At 49.0% G+C, this 21,122-nt stretch overlaps 6 protein-coding genes across 6 annotated transcripts; 2 read left to right on the top strand and 4 right to left on the bottom strand.

The window, feature by feature from the left end:
- Positions 1-204: 204 nt before the first annotated feature.
- On the bottom strand, positions 205-5,297 carry N7484_006486 (mitotic regulator LTE1; the record flags this gene model as incomplete). The annotated part of the gene is made up of 3 exons (XM_057116904.1): positions 205-452; positions 508-4,799; positions 4,897-5,297. 3 exons carry the CDS (start codon positions 5,295-5,297, stop codon positions 205-207), a joined length of 4,941 nt encoding a protein of 1,646 aa, XP_056972787.1.
- Positions 5,298-6,488: 1,191 nt separating this feature from the next.
- On the bottom strand, positions 6,489-8,979 carry N7484_006487 (M13 family metallopeptidase; the record flags this gene model as incomplete). Its single annotated transcript, XM_057116905.1, has 4 exons — positions 6,489-6,566; positions 6,617-8,116; positions 8,166-8,683; positions 8,742-8,979. The coding sequence occupies 4 exons, from the start codon at positions 8,977-8,979 to the stop codon at positions 6,489-6,491; spliced, it is 2,334 nt and encodes a 777-aa protein (XP_056972788.1).
- Positions 8,980-9,656: 677 nt separating this feature from the next.
- Positions 9,657-10,432, bottom strand: N7484_006488 (uncharacterized protein; the record flags this gene model as incomplete). Its single annotated transcript, XM_057116906.1, has 3 exons — positions 9,657-9,757; positions 9,832-10,090; positions 10,142-10,432. The coding sequence occupies 3 exons, from the start codon at positions 10,430-10,432 to the stop codon at positions 9,657-9,659; spliced, it is 651 nt and encodes a 216-aa protein (XP_056972789.1).
- Positions 10,433-10,968: 536 nt separating this feature from the next.
- N7484_006489 (Zn(II)2Cys6 transcription factor) lies at positions 10,969-12,830 on the bottom strand (the record flags this gene model as incomplete). The annotated part of the gene is made up of 3 exons (XM_057116907.1): positions 10,969-12,407; positions 12,505-12,556; positions 12,615-12,830. The coding sequence occupies 3 exons, from the start codon at positions 12,828-12,830 to the stop codon at positions 10,969-10,971; spliced, it is 1,707 nt and encodes a 568-aa protein (XP_056972790.1).
- A 1,111-nt stretch (positions 12,831-13,941) lies between these two features.
- On the top strand, positions 13,942-14,589 carry N7484_006490 (GNAT family N-acetyltransferase; the record flags this gene model as incomplete). Its single annotated transcript, XM_057116908.1, has 1 exon — positions 13,942-14,589. One exon carries the CDS (start codon positions 13,942-13,944, stop codon positions 14,587-14,589), a length of 648 nt encoding a protein of 215 aa, XP_056972791.1.
- Positions 14,590-19,375: 4,786 nt separating this feature from the next.
- Positions 19,376-20,679, top strand: N7484_006491 (ubiquinol--cytochrome-c reductase catalytic subunit CYT1; the record flags this gene model as incomplete). The annotated part of the gene is made up of 5 exons (XM_057116909.1): positions 19,376-19,444; positions 19,556-19,713; positions 19,832-19,894; positions 19,951-20,348; positions 20,411-20,679. The coding sequence occupies 5 exons, from the start codon at positions 19,376-19,378 to the stop codon at positions 20,677-20,679; spliced, it is 957 nt and encodes a 318-aa protein (XP_056972792.1).
- Positions 20,680-21,122: the final 443 nt, after the last annotated feature.

Genomic DNA, 21,122 nt, shown 5'->3' on the forward strand with positions numbered 1-21,122 from the left:
GCCGTGATATCTCCAAGTTGCCAATGTAATGCAAATGCTCGCTCCAAACGCAAATACCAAATGAAACCTAAACGAAAGTGAGAAGGGGGAAATGCAAAATATAGATACAGGGATATATAGCAGAAGATACCAAGTGGTTCTGCAAAAGGGGTATGAAAAAGAAATCCAATCATTAGAAATAAACCAAACCACGCCGAGGAGAGATCATTCGAGCTGCTTGCTGCGGGATTGAATCTCATCTTCGGAGAGGCATGCAATCCAGAGGCACCGCTCGATGATACCCTGGACCGGCTCGAAGCGGTACTTGGTGCTGGCGTCGATCAACCGAAGCAGACTCTTGACAATCCGAGCAGCGGTGCGGTACCGTTCAAAGTTAACCAATAAACCACTCTCACCACAAGGCATCTGGGCTGGCTTTTGAGCATTATAAGTAAGGTCATGTACATAGAGACCTATTAATTGAGGTTAGTGAAAGTAGATAATCTGAAATATAGAGGAAGATCTTACCGATGAAAGGAATACAGCCTTCCTGCAGACTGGCTGTCTCCATCTCAACACGCAGGTCATTGAAGTTTCGAACAGGCTGGATTAAGCATTCCATGTCCTTGAAAAGTCGCTTGTCCTCCAAAGGAACTATTTGCCATGTCTTCTGTAGTCGGGAACAGTCCGACGAAGAAAGGGCAATGGCAATCTGCAACATGGTCGCATAGTTGCACATGCGGCGCGCATGAGCAGCTGTATGAATAAATTTGATAATTGTGCGGGCTCGCTCTTGGATTTCGCGAGTCAAGACAATTTCTGAGACTACCCATTTGACCATGAGGTTGAAACGGCCCACAACCAGATCGATGCCCTTGCGTTCTTCGGTAGTGAGGAACTGGACCCAGCTAGAGATAAACTGAGAGCCGCCGCTCCATCTCATTTCAACGAGATCTCGCCAATCAACCTCGCTCAGCGCAGCCATTTCAACCAGTGTGAGTTGCTGTGCAAGCACCTGCGACTCACAGGCGAGAATAAAGGGGACATGGTCTGGGAAATTATCGTTGACGTATTGACGGTCTTTCTCAGAGTTGGAAAGAACGTCACTCGAAAATTGAGGTACATCTCTGGACTGTGAGTTGGCCGTTTCTGTACCCCGACGCCGAGGAGAAGTATCGGGTGTAGGTGGTTGGGCTTGGAACAGCACTTTATCCATAGGTGAGACACACGGAGTGAAAGAGCTGGGGTGTTGAATAGTCATTGGAGGAGAAGGTGGGTGGGCCAGGGGGTGAGGCGGGATCTCCACAGTCGACGAAGCCAGACTGCGAGTATCTGTAGACAAGCGGCCTTCCATTGCCTCGCGCGAGTCAATCATCTCAACAGACATGGCCGACAAGCGCTTAGGAGTGGCTTGCCCTGACATGGGCAGGGGCAGGGTTGAGCCTCGAGGAATGCGGCGAATGCTATCCGTGTCGTGGATGATCTGGATCGACGGGTGCGACGATGCCAACTCAGATGTATCCCGACTGGTGATTAGACTGAGAGGAGCCCCTTGCACATCAATGATTTGGCTGCGATGCTGGCTTCGATCCGCTGGTGGCCGTTTCATAGACTCATCAGTCAACCCTCGCTCAAGAAGAGGAATCGAATTGTACGACTCCTCAGATTCCGCCACAGAGTCCGAGTACGGTCTGGGCGGCGCCAGTCGCCCCCCAACAGTCGAGTAGCCCGATTTATCCGTTTGCCGTCTTCGAGAGATTGTATCCCAAGATACATTGTTCTTCTCAGCCGCATACTCAGCGCGAGGCGCGAGGGCTCGCTCAAATCCAATCTCTTGATCTGCCGGTGGTGAGCTGGGCCACTTGCCCTCCAGCTTCAGCAGAGTCGATTCAACACCTCCATCGTCATCGTCTGGAATCTGCGCAAAGCGGGCAATAGCTGCTTCAAAGGAGCGTTTCATATTCCGATTAGATCGAGCTTGGATCAAGGAGTATCGAGGGTTGGGCGGAATCAAAGTAGTCGGAGGCCGTGATGGAACTTCAGAGGTGGTCGTTGTAGTCTCTGCTAAAGAGTCATCACAAGAGTGAGTAGACACAGCACTTCTCCGACCTTCGCCAGGTTCAACATCATCCACATATTGCATTTCTCGCAGATTTCCACCAGGTCTTCTACGGAGCGCACGTCCGGATGGCTTATCTGTCTCTTGCGTAAGATTCGAGCCCGTAGAAGACTTTCCTGCGTCGCTACCCATTGATGCCCGCTGTCTCGAGATTCCGCTTTGGAAAGAGGCATACTTTCGAAGTCTGAGGGAAAGCGAGGCTTTCTTGTTGAGAGTAGTCTGGCGCTCATTGGAAAAAGATCTGCGAGTTGAAGCAATGCTATACGGATGCGGCTTTTGCGGAACTTCTGGGATTTCACCATTGAAACAGATAGGAACGGTGTGTTCACTTGCACCCTGTGTTGATGTGGACAAGTAAGACTTGGAGTACGCAGCCTTATCACTCGGATTCAAGCGCGCTGGATCACCCAAATCGCGGTTAGTCATATCGTCTCCCAAAGCCCCAGACATTGAAGTAGGGAACTCAAATCCGGTATCATCCACGATCACGATCGACCCACTACCAGTAGTAAGCCCACTTTTAATCTTCGAAGCATTGTCCTTGGGAGTTTTCAAATGGTCCTCGGGCATTTCTGCGGGGGTGTCTCCCCAGGGGATCTGCAGTTCAGGCGCATTGAGCTGCAGCTGGTTATCCTGCTTGACCGATGGGTCCGTGGCCTCCCGGTATTGCCTCAAAGCTTGGTCGCAGAGCACATCGATTCGGGCGGGGCGCTTAGGAACAGCCGCCATCTTCCTTTCACGGTAGAAGTCAGACCCCAGAGCAATGTGCTGTGGCATTGCAGAGGTTTTCCCGCGATATGGCATGGAGAAGTTTTCCGAAGCATTAGCAATACGAGCAGAAACACTCTGACCACCATTTCTAGTATGGAGCGCCCGCCTAATTGAACCAATGATGGTCTTCACCCCCGAGTTTGATTGGTTTGGTTTAGGTCCACCATCTGGTTGACTTCGGCGGTCTGGATTGCTAGATGACGACGGTAAAGGCAAAGGAGGGGAATCTGGGGCCATCAACGTCATGTATGACTCTGCGGGAGGGTACAGGACACCTCGAATTAAGCTGATCGGGTCCATTGTCTCCTGTGGTGTAGTTGTGGAGCCCACCTCCACACCGGACATGGGATCTCGGACCGAATCAGAAAAGCTGCCGCTTCGTTTATGGCCATGGAATGGGTATCGTGAAAGCATCGGCGACACAGGGTGTCCTTCGTGAGGTGAAGACGACTTTGTGAGGCCGAGTGGTACAGGGCGTGGTGCTTTGCTCCTGGAATAAGGGGCTGAGAGCCGTCTTGGTGACTTTGGAGGTAATGAGCAGGAGAGCGCAAGCATGCTTTGGTCGCTCTTTGTCGAAAAGGGTATGCTGTGTGCTGTCCCAGCCGAGTCATTCCGATCATGCTGGGTAGAGACGGGGAAGCTTTTTCGAGAACTGGTGTCAGCATGAACAGCCATGCTAGGAAGCGGAACAGTCTGTTGGAGTGGCTCATCATTCGGTAGCTCCATTTGCGCGCTTCCAGGCAAAATTGGGCTATCAGGATCATTATAGGCGCGAGAAAAATCCGACGCGGTCCAATAGACCGAACACTTGCCATTCCAGCATCTTTTCAAATCAATAAGAATTTTCAAGTCACTCATACCGCCATTCCGTCGACATTTGACCTCTTGATAAAGGTTGTTGATAGTTTCGCAAAAGTGGGTCCGCAGATCATAGTTCGTAACAAAGTCATCAACAAAATAATTCAAGATCCAGTGTCGCAGAGCCGCAAAAGTGCGAATGCGAATAATCCGCCCATCCTCCTGAAGGCGATTGATTGCCCACTGCAATCGCGCAAGCAACAGAGCAAGCAGGTGGTTTGAGGATAAATAACAGCGAAAGGTGAGGAAGAAGTCCGATACCAACTCATAATCCATGAACGACTCAGAAGAGATCTGGGCCACAATGCGGGCGGGCGTAGCTGCGCTAATATCTTTGGTGCCAGGAATGTACCGCACAACCGTTTCACCATCCATGTCCGATACCAACGATTCATATATCGAGGGTTCAACCGGCCCCTTCAACTCGTACACCATTGAATTCCTCGGCAATGGCGAAGCCCGACTGAGGTCTATAGCCGCCGCTCCAGAGAACATTGACACCGCGAAAGACGCCCGGTTACGCGAGTAGGAGTCTCTATACGGACTCGGATGACGCGCAGGCATGGGATCAATCATGCCTCCCAGCAAGGTCGAGTTTCGAAAATTATCGGACATTGAGGTCCGCGCGTGGACGGAACTATGCAGGGCCGCACTACCTTCGTTATTGAGCCGTGAGCCCAGCCGGTAATGAGGGATAGGGACGTCCAACGCCGTGTCAGGCGACTTTTCATTCGCGGTCTTAGGCCGGTCTTCAGATCGATCGATGACGATGCGCAACTCTCCACGTTTGCCTGCGCCAGACACTGAGTGAGTATCGGATATTGTTGAAAACGAGTTCGCACGCTGGCGGGGTCGATTTGCCGTTTCTGGTCGCGCGGTGTCAGGATTCACGGGTTCGTAGTCTTCTCGCTGTTCGCGCGGACGTAACTCGGAGAGCTGAGAGCTCGACCATCGCGACGGGTCATCTCGGGGCTGGGCATATCGTTGCGGCTGAAGGCGATCGGCCGTCAATTGATCAGTAGATGAGAAGGGCACTATAGGAGGATCTTTCTGCGGTGGATTCGCAATCGGCCTGGTAAATGTAGGCGAATTGTCAGCTCACTGCAGGTTATGTGCGACACGGGATGGCCGTGTAGAGATTAGATATTTGGACGGAATAGCGATCGTACCTGAGAAAGATCTTGCCATTTTGTCCAACACTTCCAACCGTAAAATGACCTGCTTTGCGTCCTGCCGGACGCGCCTCTAATGGGCCCCGGTGCGTCTGGGAGCGTTGCAATGGTAACTTTCGTAATAACTCATTGCTATCTTTGGCCCGCAGCCCTGATGCTCCCACCCCTGGCGCAGTCCCTGTCGTTGCGGTCCTCTCTCGGGTGGCCTTGCGTTCCAGGTTCTTTTTGATCAAACTCCCATGTGCCACCGTGTTGGCGCGACGTAGAGGGGTGGTTGCTTTCGGGGTGGCTGCGCTGCGCGTTCGGTCTAGAGTAGGCACTTCATTGATTCGTACTGATGGTCCGGATCGATCCTTGGAATGTGCGGTCCGGTCAAGAGTGGAAGGGAACGGTTCCATGGCGGGCAGTCGTGGGAGCTTCGATGACAGCTCCACGAACCGCGCGCGACGCGGTCGTATATTTTTTGCTCACAGGCAAGGGTAACGGGTACCTCTCGGATACATAAGCCCAGAGATTTGATCGGATTTCCTTGTAGAGTGTAGGGAAGGATAAGAAGGGACTTTGTTTTTTTTCGCGAGTGGAGCAGGAGGTTTGGGGAACCGATCCCGACACAGCGGATCCAGGCACGTTGCCACCGAATACGATACACGCATAGTAGAGCTCCAGTTATCTATCTCTTCTATTGATTCATCTCATTTCCATCTGATTTCTATCCGGTTAATCCTGTTTCCATCTAATCTACACGTCAACAGTCAACTTCCCCTCAGTGAGCACATGAACAACAATTGATACGTCGAGCCCACCCAGGTCGCCTCGCCCCGGTGAAGCGAACTACTTTGGGGCGAATCCCCGTTCAGCCCGCTAAGTGGCTGCTTGTCCCGCCGTTATCCCAGGCTCCACTGGCCTCGGTACATAGTGACGCGCCCTTGGGACTGGAGCTCTCAGCTATGACATGTCCCGTTTCCCAGCAAAGTGGATGTCTCATGCAAGAGGTTCCACTGCCCACTTTACCTTCAGCTGATGCAATTTCCATGGTCTGATTTTGTTATTGCCAAGACATGCTTCTAAAATGACTAAATCAAGTCACATTTTTCAGCCGATCCACATGATCTCCTGCGGGTTCCCATCTCTCAACAATCCCCCCGTCACTCCGTATGATCTGTCGATCTACAAGTCAGGCCGCCCCGATCTACGTTGGGATCGGCTTCGGCCTTTTTTTTACTTTGGCGTTTCCCAGGAAAAAAATCACTAGTTTAAACGGGGATCGGCGTTGAGGGGGAGTGCAACCCGGATGCAAAAAAAAAAAAGTACAAGCTCAAGGGGATCGTCTCGTATTTCATGCAAGAGATGATGTGAGCGGAGATACCAGATTAACTAGTCATCTAGAGCTTATGTCTCATAGGCTTGACTATGATTGGTGTTTGACACTTTCGGACACCGAAATTCTCATAAATCCCTTGGAATGTGTCTTATGCATACGAGAAACCACAGGAAAAATGCATTGTGAAATGAAACCCGAAATTCAAGGGAAAAAAATCAACCTAAAGTGAGGAGAGGAGGGAGCACATTGAATATCCCCCGGCAACGACCTACCAGAGCTGGCAAACAGGTTTCTTCTCCGGGCACTGGAATGCCTCCTTGAACTCGCGAGAGTTTGCCATCGTTTCCTAACGTTGTTAACGGACAGGGATTATGCATGGGACCGGATCAAACTTACGATATTCCGCGCAGATTTGGGCGCGTGTGGATCAGTATAGATGGCCTTCTCCGCGGCCTCGGGTGTAGTTTTACCACACCACCAGTTGGCGTAAGAAACGAAGAACAGTTGCTCCTTGCTGAAAGCTTCCAGTCCTGGAAGATGAAGGTCGGCCTTTGCGTCGTCGTGCTTTTTCCAGGCGTGGAACGAAGCGGTCAATCCACCGGCATCCGCAATGTTCTCACCGAGGGTGAGGCGTCCATTCACATGCAACACCTTACCGCCGGGTCCCTTCACGGTGAAGCTGGAATATTGGTCCACAAAGCATTGAGCCCGTTCTTCAAAAGCCTGGACGGTCTCGTTGTCCCACCAGTTCGTATAATTTCCCGTCTGGTCGTAATGCCGCCCAGTCGAGTCAAACGCGTGAGAGAGTTCATGCCCACTGACAGCTCCAAAGGCTCCATAGGACAGGTACAAGGGTGCTGCCGGACCGTAAAACGTGGGAGGTTGCATGATACCAGCCGGGAAGACGATCTCGTTTCCCGCGGGGCTATAGTAAGCATTGACCGTGGGCGCAGTCATATCCCACTCATCTCGGTTGGTTGGTTTGCCCAACTTAGACCACTCGTTTGCGATATCAAACTTCGCGACGGCAATCTCGTTCTCAAAGAAGGTCTTGTTGGATACATTGAGTGTGGCATAGTACTTCTCCACATCCTGTGGGTCCAGTACGTTCGGACTCTTGGTTGGGAAACCAATCTTCTGGACAATATTCTCCACCTTTTGGATGCCCAATTTCCGTACTTCTGGAGACATCCATGCGGTTTGAGCCAGAGTGAAGGCGAAACGTTCTTTGATATCCGACACAACTTGGTCACCAAGCTTCTTGGACTCTTCTGAGAATGAATCCAATACGTAAAATCGACTCAATATCCAGCCCAGACCTTCATCAAGGCTACGAATGCACGTTCTCCATCGCTCTTCTTTAGCATCTGCGTCCTTCCCGGCCATTTCATTTGTGAACCGGGTGAGGGGGGTAATCTTGTCATCCTCGATACTGGTGGCATAGGCCTGGATAATCTTCCATTGGAAGAAGAAAGACACAGTCTTTCGGGGAGTATGCTTCAGAATTCCGGAGAGAGCTTCCATGTATGAAGGTGATCCAACAATTAGGCGATCGCTTTCGAAGTCATGCGGTGCAAGCTTTGAGATGATATTTGTGAAGGATATTTGGGGCACCAATGACTCGGTCTTTTCGACACTGAGTGGGTTGTAATACTTTGTGACATCCTCTTGCGTTTGGGTGTCGGGAGTCACATCGGCCAGTTCTTTTTCAAAAGCGACGACGTTCTCCGCGATCTGTTCAAATTCACTGACCTCGAGCGCTTGGAAGATCTGCTTCACCACATTTGCATACTTGGCGACCGTTTCCGTGTTGTTGTAGTACTCGCGTGCGGGGAGTCCAATTTCCCCAGGCGGATTTACAAAAATAGCAACGTTATCAGGATCCCGATCATCAGGCTGTAGTTGTTAGTACACCCCTAGACCAATATAGAGTCGGGGGTCTCACCGAAACGCTTGGAGACACAAGAGCCTGAACATTGGATTGAATCAGGAACAATATGGCATCAGTGATATTCTTTTCCGTGCCAAAAGTAATTTCATCGTTTGCAGGGTAGATGCTTTGCAGCTTCGCTAGAACTTCAACTAAGGGCTGAATGCCGCGTTCCCGGATGGTAGATTCATCCAGACAAGCATTGTACGCATCCTTCAGCTTCTTGAAGTTCCCAGCGTCATCCTGTGGGGCCTCTGGGCGCTCCAGAATATGGCGAAGGCGGGTCTGGGCAACCTCCTCCATCATGGTTCCAGCAAAGACCGAGCCCTGGTCAGAGCGCATATCATGGCGCTCTCTCCAACCACCGCAGACATACTGATCAAAGTCGGTACAGGGGTCAATTGTCTCGTATTTTGCATCCAGGTTGTAGAGGATCTCTGACGCTGCGTGAATACATTCGGGCGTATTACAGGTAGGTGGGGATTGGGGGTGCAGGGGATGATCTCCATGCGGATGAGATCTATGCGGTCGTTCTGTATATGACAATAGTATCAGTAGTCAATATCGAGGGGGGCATACTCTTGAGCTTACGGTAGAACAATCGTGCTAGACCCCAGACCAAAAGACCAGTCCAGATAAATGCCAGGAGACCACGCCAAAGAGGGCGACGTGCCCGGTGTTCACTGCGTCCTGTCTTCAAGACACGGTACACAATTGAATGGTTTCCAGTGTCCAGGCGCTGGGCCTCGGTGCCCAGGAAGGCCTGCGTTTCTTCTGACTTGACGTCCATGTACTTGCGATCCGGCTTCCAGCCATCACTTTGGAGCATTAAGCGACCATGTCCCTAGGTTAAATTTCGGGTGAGACTTACGCGTCATTTAAAAATGCCATTCTACAGCTTTTGGGGTGTCGATAGGTAATAACAAAGCAACCCCCTCACCGACAAAGAATCGAATGAGTTCGTGGTAGTGACTCTTCATCTCTGAGCTCGAGTGGGGAATGGCGTCACACAAGATGAGTCAGCGATCGGCCGATCCGTGCGGGGATAACCAGGTGTTTGAGCTATTCGATGAATGCATGAACTATTGAAGAGTGGATCTAAGAAAATTACAAATGTCGACATTGGGTTACTCTTAGGTTCTACTACCTGGCGTTACGTCACTTAGACTGATTCCTAGGTATAATACTAATTCCCTCATAAAAACGCTGATTGCAGTCACTATGGCACCGATGAAGGCACGTGAGACTTCATAATCTTCGATTCTGCATTGGTGGCCCCGAAATAAGCTTTGAACTAGACTAACCTAAACTCCCACTTCTGTTCGAAGTATAATACCAAGTCACTGAACTCCCGTCCAGGAACGCAAAATGACGAAGTGGATATCAATCTTGAAAATCGAATGCTAGTCGCTAAGGAGAATGATCAACATCCTCATTGTGGGAATCAAACAAGCAAACCAGTCCTGCTCAACAGAATGGCTCCGTAGTCGAATTGCCACAGGCCTCCTATTTCGAGATCGAGCGAGCCTGGGATACATAACTAGCCGACCCTGTGGCTTCATTGAAAATATTGTAGCCATAGTCGGCTGCATTTGGCGGGGTGTAAACTAGGTTAAAGGTCAGTCCATGCATTCAAGATATGCTTGGCAGTTGATTTCTTTGCCAATATTTGAGTACTCACGGTGTAAAGAGACAGCAATCTGGGTGGGATGAGGATTATGAACTCGGTGAAGACCAATGTCATCGGAGATGTATGTCACTTCATTCATACCAAACGTATTAGCCGACTTGATAGTCAAAGGCTTAGCCTCTTTGGAATCGGTCTCAGGTGCATAGTAAACAGTCTCGTGTAATTGTCCTGCGAGGACCTTCATTATGCAGTGCGCGTTGGCATGATCGTGGATCGGGGAGCCTTTTCCAGGGTTCCAGACGAGAAGAAGCTGACTCACGTTAGCGATATATCTCGCCTATACTTAGAGGTGAAAACAAACAATATTCGCCTTGTGATTGATATTCTCAATAGCATTGCGGGTATAATTCTTGCTGGTATCATTGTAGAAATACTCGATCCAATCACTCGGGTCGGAGATGTATTTTTGTGCCAGTGAGATCAGATATTCTTCATCGACTTCTTCAGAAGATATACCACCCGTCGCTCCCAAATGCTGTTTGATATCTTGCACCAGGCATTCCAGGTTGTATCTCTCTTTGAAGGGCTGATAGCTTGGGGCTAAGCCCTTGTCGAAAGTGGTGGCCGCTGAGAGGAGGGTTGACGACATCATGGTTCCAATGCGAGAATATGAGGTTGGAGAGGGGGAAGAATCATTTGAATAGATTTCGGGGATCAATTGAGGACACTTATATAAAGGAGTTTGTTGGTACTTCGACCAAAGTGCGCGTCAATCCCCGATGCGTAATGACGTTGTGGGTTAGTCGGCGATTGGGATTTTGATCGCCGACCGGGATGATCTGCGTGGACAGGCCGCGCACCTTCACTCAGCCCCGTCGGACTCCTATCTGTTATCTTTGGGTCATTTGATAGATAACTCTATTCGATCGATCAATATTGAGTTATGCACTATTTAATGAGCTATTGTCTGGGAAACTACCAAATTTGGTGTATACAAAAAGCCATTACGTGTGCTCAGGTGTGCTTCAGATCGTCTGAAATATATTTCCGGGGCTACCTCTACGAAGCTCTGAAGAGTAATCCATGCAGATGTGAATCCTAACCAGCTGTACATATTCAGTATCGATACAATCGACGTATATTATTTACAGACTCAATCAAGGTTTTGATAATCTTAATAATACAAAATCAGTGGATATCGAAGTCGGGGAGGGAGGTGAAAAATGAGTCGTTGTAGCAAGTCGGATCAACGAAAGCCGACACAAGGGGAGGAAACAACATTTCCTGACCATCTGACATTGCCGATATTGGTCGTACAGGCTGGTGAGGGTGTTCGGTGTTACTCGGCGTCGAATCGGACGGGAACAGCTTCCTGGGAGGTTCCGTGCACCAGCGCTCCATTGAGTCCGACAGGTTGTCTGCCGCGGAGGCTCTTAAATGGTCATAGGCGGCATCCGCTAGATTCCATATGCGCTTTGTACTTTTCAAACACCCCAGAATGAGAGTGACTCGGTTATAATGATGATCAAAGCACTCTTCGTTATGCTTGATGGAGGTGGCGAGCTGGATCATGCCGCAGAGCGCCAATGCAGGGATCGCGAAAGGAGTATGTTTTGGGACATTGGGACAAAGGGAAATTGCATCTGATAGACGCCGCGAGGCTTCCGTGGCTTTTATACTGTGAATTGAGCGGTTGAGTGTTGATGCTAGATGACGTGTGGCAACGGGCCAGAATTGATCATCTGATTGCGACAGAACAGGTTGTAGATCACTCCGGGGTAGGTGGAGGAGCATTGTAGCATAGGCAATAGTCATGTGTGCTTGAAACATCATCTCATCGATGTTTCCATATGAGTCGACAATATCCAGTTTTTTGGACGGTAAGTGATTGATCCAACTGACAAGAGCGTTCTCAACAGCTTGCAGGTGATCTCGATGGTAATCCCGAAGTCCATTCAACACAAGGGCACGACATAATATTGTGACAGCCTCGATGCGGTAACTGGAGGACGAGAATACTGTTTCATCGGGCGAAAAGACCCTTCGCTTGAAATCAAGGATCTTACGAGGGGTTGGAATATCCCCGGTACCCGTGTAAGCCGAATCCTCACAAGGAAGAGCAACCTCCGGTGCCATTGTGCTGCATTGAAACATCGTGTGTTTGAAGGGTGCTGCCATGAATACGTCTGTGATGTATAGCTCCCACCAAGTTCTTCGCATGCTTTCGGCCTCGATGGAGGTTTCTGGCTGTGCGGACGCGGCATAATCCCGCCGATTCATACCTAACTCCAGAGCTATCTCCACGCTACGTGAAAACGCATCCTGTGCCTCTTGCCATTCACCTCGAGCGTAAATGGCAATTGAGTAGATGAGCCAAGCTTGAACCATGCAAGGCGACCGATCTGTGCTGCAACTGAGCTCTGCAATCACCTTATCTTTGTACTGTTGAATTGGACTTGACGAGATATAATGGGATCCAACAAAGTTCACCACCATTTGAAGAAAGTCAGGATACTGCCGGTCACGATATATGGCGCTGGGAACCAGGATTGGATGGGCAACATGAAAATTCTCGTAGAATAACCGTAAAAAGCGGTCATCATGGAACCATGACTCACGGGATGGTTCTGTCCGTGACTGGTCAAGGTCATTTCGCAAGGGGGGTCATAGGCCAGGGGACTTGGCCTGCTGGAACCCCTGCTGATGGCCTCGGCAGCGACGCACTGTCAGGCGTATTGGGCTGACCAAGAGCAGTGACAGGCGCAATAAGTGATGTCTGCTAAACAGTTAGCATGTTCGACATCAACCAAGAGCAAAGCGCATGCTATACGTACGTCAATCTGGTCAGTTGGACAAAAAGAAGCTCGGCGATTGGGCTCCCGAGCTTTCCTGCGGCCGCCGCGTCGCGAGGGGAGATACTGGCAGAAGTACTCATTTTGCAAGCAACGAGAGCATGTCGGCTTCCGAGCGTCACATTTCAGATGTTGTTTGCGACACTCGGTACACGCTAAAGAAGCAAGGCCACTTTGTTTTGTGGATCGTGGCGTCATTATTAAATGGTGAGCGGGTTGTTGAAATGTGAGGTGTAAGTCAAAACCTGGCGTAATTGGGTCCCGCCGGGCGGCACCGCTTCCCCGAGTCAACCATTCAGCGCCCATGATTTGTACTGTCTGAACTCTTCACTTTCGACCGATAAGTATTAACTTGAAGATGTCAAGAATAGGGGGCAATCTTTGAGGATTATTTGTAGGGTTGCATAAAAATGATAGACCATCGAGACTGCATATCTTGTCACCTGGTATCGTGGTAGAACAGCGGTCAATAAACCTTGGAAACCTATTGGATCTATGATAAGAAGATAGCGTGATCTTGCCACATAATGAGGATTAATAGGAAAACTAAAGTGCACGTTGTAATCCTGGTAGGAGCTGGAAACTGGCGGTCTGTTCTCGCTGTGTGATATCGGGGACTCATTCGGCGATTGAGAAGCTGGCCCCTGCACGACTCCTACGCAACACTTCACCCCCTTTCAACGCGCATACACCAATGGAAACCGGAGGTTTGACACACTTACCTAAATTGCCGCCTCAGATTCAATATTGTAATGCACTATTCCTTTGGTCATGACTTCTAGCAGGTGACCAAGGAACCATGGTTTCGAAGGTATATCGGATACCCATGGTTTATCAGAAGGTTTGGGGAGGTTCCTAAAAATTGTTATCTGGAAATATAGTAATACTCTTTGCCTCATCAAGTCACGCTGGAGATATCCAAGATCTCTGCAAGGATCTCAGGCTCTCGTCACACGTGGGATCTTTGATACCTTGATAGAGTGTGGATGATTCACATACACCTCGCGGGGTGTAAAATTTGGACCTCAATACATTATTTGGAGTATCTTCGACGAGCTGAGCAATCAGGACTCCATGAATAAACTCTCTAAGTATAATATAGGTATATGCGTCCCAATCTGATCAACCTTGGAACTACTGGGTTGGATCCTTATCTATACCTCTCTACCCCTCTTCATTGGGTTGAGTCATTTCGAGTCATCCAGGGGATAATCCTAGTTATAGTCGTAATAAACCATAATTTCACTTTCTGTACTTCAAATTGCATTTGGAGTTTGGCAGTTCACAGACCAGCCGCTCGTGACAAAGCATGTCGCGCGTCTCATCGACCTCTCCCGTTTATCAGCTATGTGGCTCCCTATATGACTCGACACTTGAGCTCAAGTCCAGGAATATGCCGCTCTCCCTTCGAATACCCACATCGAGCGATATTATGACTCTGCTTGATATTCTCGGGAACAAGGAAAACTCAGAGTTCGACAAATCCATCTCCGATGCCACTATTGAAGATCTCGAATCAATTGCTCAAAGATGGACAATTGTCTCTGACCCGCCAATCTATCGCAACTTCCTAATGTGGTATGAAGAAAAGCCGGTTGGTATCGCTGGGCTTGGTTGGATCGGCCCGTGCAATAAATATCAACCAGAACGTGATGAACCACGAGCTGGTGCGGCGGGAGTGATTGTTCAACCGGCAGCGAGAGGTCAAGGATGTGCGTACGAGGCCCTCTGTATAGTGTTCGATTATGGGTTCCGCGATCTTGGACTACGGGAGATTCGAGTCGGTAGTCACTCTGGGAATCTTCCCATGACAGCGTTGATGGAGAAGAAATTCGGCTTGATGACTGAAATATTCCCCGAGGCTGATGAGGTGGATCAGTTTGGTAATGATCTCAAATGGACTATTGCGCAACATGATTGGACGGTACAAAACCGAGTTGTATATCACCATCGGTAGCTATAAGTCACGTTAAAAACCTTTCTAACGCACATTACGTTCTGAAATCTCGGTGCTCTCATTGGTACTGAAGGGTATGCTTTGAGAAACACGTCAGAACACGTCAACAAACCTAAATTTATAAAGCAAAGCTGTGAGCAATAGCTAAGATGAAAGAACTGAAAAAGATGGAATGCGGTGACAGGGTATTGATACGACGGTCTCGCTGTCATCATCGCTGAGATGAAACGCGAGGCTATTGCATTGAAGAGCCATGGGATGCACCCAAAACCTGTGAACAACTGCTTCTCTACATCACCTACTCTCGTAGCAAATGAACAGACTCTTTCTCTCCCATCATCTGCGCATCACCAATAAGAAACATTACCGAGTTAGGATCTACCTACGAGAACACCATACTTAAAATAGGAGCCCATGGTAGCTCTTTCAGCCAACCATCTAATGTGAGTGGGTCCAGGAAGTAAGCATCTTGCATTAGTCGAACTCTAACAAGGACTCCAAAATCACCGAGATCTCTGTGGAATGAGAATAACGTCGGTAGCGGTACAACACGCTAAATCCAGTGGCTGATCCGGCCCACTTGGACTCACCCACAACCCTGAGTTTCGAAGCCACCAATAAATGAGGAAATAAATTGACGTCCATACTCCCATCAACACTCTTTCAACATTGGGCTTCACGCCAAGAGCCATTCAGGCAGACATGATCTTTGAGTGGGTCCTTCGGACACGACCCTGGATACTCAGGTGGAGACGCTGGTCAGCAAGCTGCATTGCCGACCTATCATCATAGATCAGAAGGAACGAAGGGAACTACAAAGACGACCAAGCCCAGCGAACGTCCCGAATGGGATATTCAAGCGGACGAATATGGAGAGTTTATAGCTCATAAGTCTGAAGGAAAAGAATACCTGAGTAGCTCTCATCGCTGCTTCTGCATCAATTTCAATCACTTCCAGCGAATGATTCCTTGAGATGCCGAGGAGAGGCGTAGCAAACCCTTTCCATATACCCTAGCGCCTCTTCATGTCCAGCAATTTCGGCGATAAGTATAACTAAGCTACTTTTGTCTTTAATCTTGGACAATCAAGTTTCTCAATGGGGAGGATTCTAGTAAGCTCACGACGGACATACGGTCAGCTACGAATTCCACATCCCTGGCTGGGATTTTTCCCATCCACAGATGCGTGACTGTATGATTCTTACGGCGGACGTTCGACGATCTTGACCTCTGTCATGATCTAATGGCATTTGGGGACGGGAGCTACTTCTGCTACACCACTTGTATGGGGTGATGCTTGGAAGCCAAGCATTTGGAAGGTTACGGAGGGGTTTCGCTGATTAATGGAATTGATTACTCCACGACTCGCCAGAATTACTTTCCTTCTCAATTTATCGGGGAAGTGTAAGAGGGCGGAAGCCCCTTCATTTGAGGACTTGTCACGATAGATCCGAAACAGCTTATTGATCTCTGGCAGTGATTTTGGGGGGTTTTCTTTTGCCAATGATAAGGATCATCTAGTCAGGATTATGTGCCGACGAGGTCTTATGTTGAGGCCCACCTAATCATTGATTAAACCAATCAGCTTTTGAAATGCTGAAAGAGCGATATCATACTCATCTGATTGTCGTGTGGCGCTGCAGAGCCAAGAAATCGCCAAGTACGTACTTGATTGGCGAGACCGTGGTCCAAGGGTGTCAGCCTCGGATCGACCGTCTTAAGTCCGGATGATATGCCAGACTAAAGCCACCCTGTTTTGAAAATGGTATATAGTCAGACCTTTAGTACCAAATTCTAATTTTGGTGCGTCTTGCAGGCTTACGTTGCCTTCACTGGTTGACTTGGTTGTCAGTCTATTATTTCATCCTTCCGTGATCGGCCGTCCCTAGCGTCATCCAGAAGCCATGAATTCAATGCTTATTCTCTTCGTGCTCATATTCAATGTTGCATCAATCGCGATTTCGAACCCCAGATCGATACAAAATCTTGCTCACCGCTCGACACTCCCTGAGCCAGAATCATACAATCCCTCCATTTCATCTGCCGGGACCGAGCCGATTAGACAACATTTGCTGGCAGAAGACCTGGATTTACCCAACAATGAGCGTGAATTTCATGGCACTAGCGACTATGAGAAGTTTGTTGCCCTTTGTGAGGCTGGGTTCATTTCTGGCTGTCGAGCAGCTGTTGGGGCAAATTAGATTTCTCCAAGGATAGAATGTCGCTTTGTTGATCTCATCAATGCATGGGTACAGAGTATCAACCTGGAAAGCGGATATTATGAATTCCTTGGAGGGCGGGTTATCGTTGAAGTTGAAAGGGTTATTTGTTCCAAAGCTGCTGATGTCCGCTATTATCTTTGGGTTGCTGCGTGTGCGTAAGGTCTGTGTTATCATCGACCATTCCAAACTTACACCTTGCCTGATTCCAAGGTCTACCACGCTTTATTTGGAGATATCGAAGCAAGCCGGTCAATTGGAAAGCCAGTTTGAACGATGCTGCTGTTGTTGGATTTCCGACTATCCGAATGTCTTTCATCTCGGGTCAATCCTGAAATTTGGTGCTGCCCACAGAATCCATCAAAGGCTAGCCAATAGTTCAATTGGGGTTCAAAATTGAAAAGTTCAGAAGAAGAGATTCTGTAATGGTGCACACCTGAGCACCTGCAGGTGGATACACCCGCCCAGCAGCAAGTCAAATCCCACAAGCATTTGAATAAAGGCCTTACTTTCAGACTCAATGCTTTGACATTTTTTTCTGTTATTTACGTATATGTACATAGGTAGTCCATTGCATTGACTACGAGGTGTGTCGGTCACCTAATCTCATAGTCACCACCATAGATCCAAGATATATCGATCAAGTATGCCATTATGTACTGATTTTAGTCATACCTAGACAAAGGGCTATAAGGTTCATTTCTGTCTAGACCTCGCTAAACTCAGAAGCAGAAAAGTACGGCCCATTTCCAAGGACTAAATGATGTGCTAAAATGAACCTTGGAAGGTTCATATATGCATAGAGAGGTGCCATTTCAATCCTGCAAGATCGCGTCACAATGAAGTTCATGTTGCGGCAATGTACTTCTTGAGTACCTTACCGGGCAGAAATGGATATAATTGAATTGTTCTGCGGTTGTCTTACGTAGTACACCTACTTGTGCAAGGTTCATTCGCCGAGTTTTGATCGCCGAATGTACAGTATTCAAGCAAGGGCCAAAAGTCTTGGCTTCTGAGGTCATAACAATGGAATTATCAGGTATATCAGTCTTATCTTGTATATCAGTTTTATCTTGATATACTGAATCTTGTAGTATTGTCATATTGCAATATTTATCATAAAGATACTGGGCACCCTGTCCAATGTGCTTGAAGCGAAAAAGAAGCTGTGCCTAAGAGAAAATAGGAAGACAAAGCCTTGGGACGGCTTATGAGAGATAGACAAAGAATCGGTGATGGATTTCTGTAACAAGATACCAGGAGCCGCAATTACTTTCGAAGGTTCTGGAGAGAAATAATGTATTTTCGTCGATCATATCGGATACACATTACTTGCTAACCACATCAGATTAGGCTCATCAATGTACACAAGTTAACCTATAGTTGGGATAATGAGATAAAGAAGGGCGTACGGCGTGGACTAGAAAGCTCTGCCGTGTATTTACAAGATCTTCGTTCTCATAACTGTGCATTTGCGTCTACAAATCTACATCGAGATCATTCTTCCTACCCCCTCTTATTGTTTTCTGATTGCCATTTTGTTGCCCCGTTAACATCATAGACTCACCGACCAACTATTAGCCAAAACGTCCTTTCAAGCGCTTATGCTATTGCCTCGCATGCCATCTCAGTGATCCTGTCGTATCGATTGTAAATGCCACCACAACATAGACTGACGTGTATCACCTGTAAAAATACACCACGGTCTCCGACCTGGCAAAAAGCACATTATTGATTCCCTATCCAACTTAACTGACTTGCTAATTGCTCTTTATTTGTCGAATTGTGAAATCTTGGAGAAATGGTATGCATGTACTATGACCAACACAGAGTACATGCACACCATTTCTCCAAGGATTCGGATTTCGAAAACAAAAATGCAAGTCAATCAAATAGGAGTAGCAACTCGATAATGCACAGGTAGAAGCATCTAATCAATCGGGCCATCTGTTGTTGTGCTAGGTCAGATAGCATGGTGCGTTTTGGTGATCGAGCTCAGTGTATGTTCATCCCTATGTTAGGGCCGTAGGGCATTTCTCCACTGATTCCACTTGCACTAAGGAACCAAGAGTATATGGGATCTCGTGTATAGTGGTAGCTTTCTATGTCGTTCGAAGGTTGTCGTGATCGTAGAAGGGTGAGAACCGACCAATCATAGCGTCGCTGGTTCGATTCGGGTGCCTCGGGTGGAGGAGGGATTAACGGTCACGGGTGGGCATTACACGATTCGCATCGGAGGTTGCTGCAGACGTTAGTAGTCTTGTTCGAAAGGCTCTGACGTGAAATTGATGCATTTTAAATGCAAGAAGGAGACAAAAGGTAGAGAACAGTGACCCGACAGCTGTTCCGAGTGATCGCGGTTTTCACCGAGCGGGTTGAGTGGGCCAATCAGAGGGAGGGTTTTACACCCCATTTTCCCGCGAGAAACTTGAACCTTCTGAACTTCAACTCGCATCACTTCCAGCACTTCTCCCTGCTACCACCCCCTCCCCTCCCCCCTCTTCCCGCTTTTGCGATCCAATCCCTTCCCACCCATCACTTTGTTGATTGGAGGGTTTGAATTCGACATGCTGGCCCGTACCCTTTCGCGCGTGCCCTCCCGGGCCATCGCACGCCAATCGCTCGGCAAGTCCACGGTACGCTGCCAACATTCCCATCAGATCAATTGAGCCTCATCGACGAGTACAATCGCTTTGCTAGGCCTCGTTGCGGACGAGAAAGGATTTTTTGGCTAATTCTTCCTACAGCGTGCTTCCTCCACCGCCGCCGGTGCCGAGGCCGCTAGCTCCCCCTTCCACCTTACCCTCACTGCCTCGCTCGCAACCGCCGCGGCTGCCGGTTCCGCCGCGTGGTACTACCACCTCTATGGCCAAGAGGCCTTCGCCATGACACCCGCTGAGGAGGGGTGAGTCTTTACATCAGTCGAGATGACCCATACCTGGTCGCCCCCGAGTGCCCGAGCTCGAGATTGTGCGATCGGGTTATAGAAGAACAATTGAGCTAACACATGGTTTTTCATCAAGTTTGCACGCCACTCAGTACCCCTGGGTGCACCAGCGCTTCAACAAGACTTTCGACCACGCTGCGTGAGTTCACTAAGACAACTATCCGGCCCCCATCGCGAAGCTAACATTTTCATCAGTCTCCGCCGTGGTTTCCAGGTCTACCGTGAGGTCTGCGCTTCTTGCCACTCTTTGACCCGTGTCCCGTGGCGCTCAATGGTTGGTGTTATGCACACCGTCGATGAGATGAAGGCCATGGCCGAGGAGCACGAGTATGACACCGAGCCCAACAACGAGGGCGAGATCGAGAAGCGCCCCGGAAAGCTTTCCGACTACATTCCTCCCCCCTACAAGAACGACGAGGCTGCTCGTGCCTCCAACGGCGGTGCTCTGCCCCCGGATCTCAGCTTGATCATCAAGGGCCGTCACGGTGGCTGCAACTACGTCTTCAACCTGCTGACCGGTTACCCCGATGAGGCTCCCGCCGGTGCCAGCGTTGCCGAGGGCATGAACTTCAACCCCTACTTCCCCGGTACCGGTACGTGTGGAATTGATTAGGTCCTGCTGGTTTGATGAATTGGTTACTAACAATGGATATAGGTATTGCTATGGGTCGTGTTCTGTTTGACGGCGTTGTCGAGTACGAGGATGGCACTCCCGCCACCACCTCCCAGATGGCCAAGGACGTTACTGAGTTCCTGAACTGGTCCGCCGAGCCCGAGATGGACGACCGCAAGAAGATGGGTGTCAAGGCCATTGCCCTCCTGTCCGGTCTGTTCGCCATCAGCGTCTGGGTCAAGCGCTACAAGTGGGCCCCGATCAAGTCTCGCAAGATCGTGTACAGCCCCCCGATCAGCCCCCGCCGTTAAACGCCAATCAGCAAGAACTATATGAGTTGGAAAATGGGAGAGGTCAACGAGGCTACGTGACCCATCGGGCATTATGCATTGTTGCCCCCCGTGTGTTATGTGGCCTGGGAGAAATCTCTTTCGTCATCTGTTTTTTTTTTTTGTGTCTAGGGTCGCGGCCCTTGTTTTGTTAGAACACTCCCGGCACATGTATCTGTATCCTAGATATTCTCTTTTTTTGCCCTTCCGAAAATTGTGCTGGAGGAGTCAACCGAATTTAATTTCCTTTGTGAATGCAGCTGTTTCAGTCGAACCACCGTGCACATATGACGCTAGATATCGGAGAAAAAAAAGGTGGATATCTCGAGATGGAGAATGTTCTTAGATTCATTGCTCATGTGTATTGAAAGTTTAATATATCGTAACTATAGCCGCTCTTCACTAGAAAAAAAGTAAGGCCCGAA

This window comes from Penicillium longicatenatum, assembly GCF_028827895.1.
Source record: "Penicillium longicatenatum strain IBT 33135 chromosome Unknown contig_3_segment0_segment0, whole genome shotgun sequence".
Lineage (NCBI taxonomy): Eukaryota > Fungi > Ascomycota > Eurotiomycetes > Eurotiales > Aspergillaceae > Penicillium > Penicillium longicatenatum.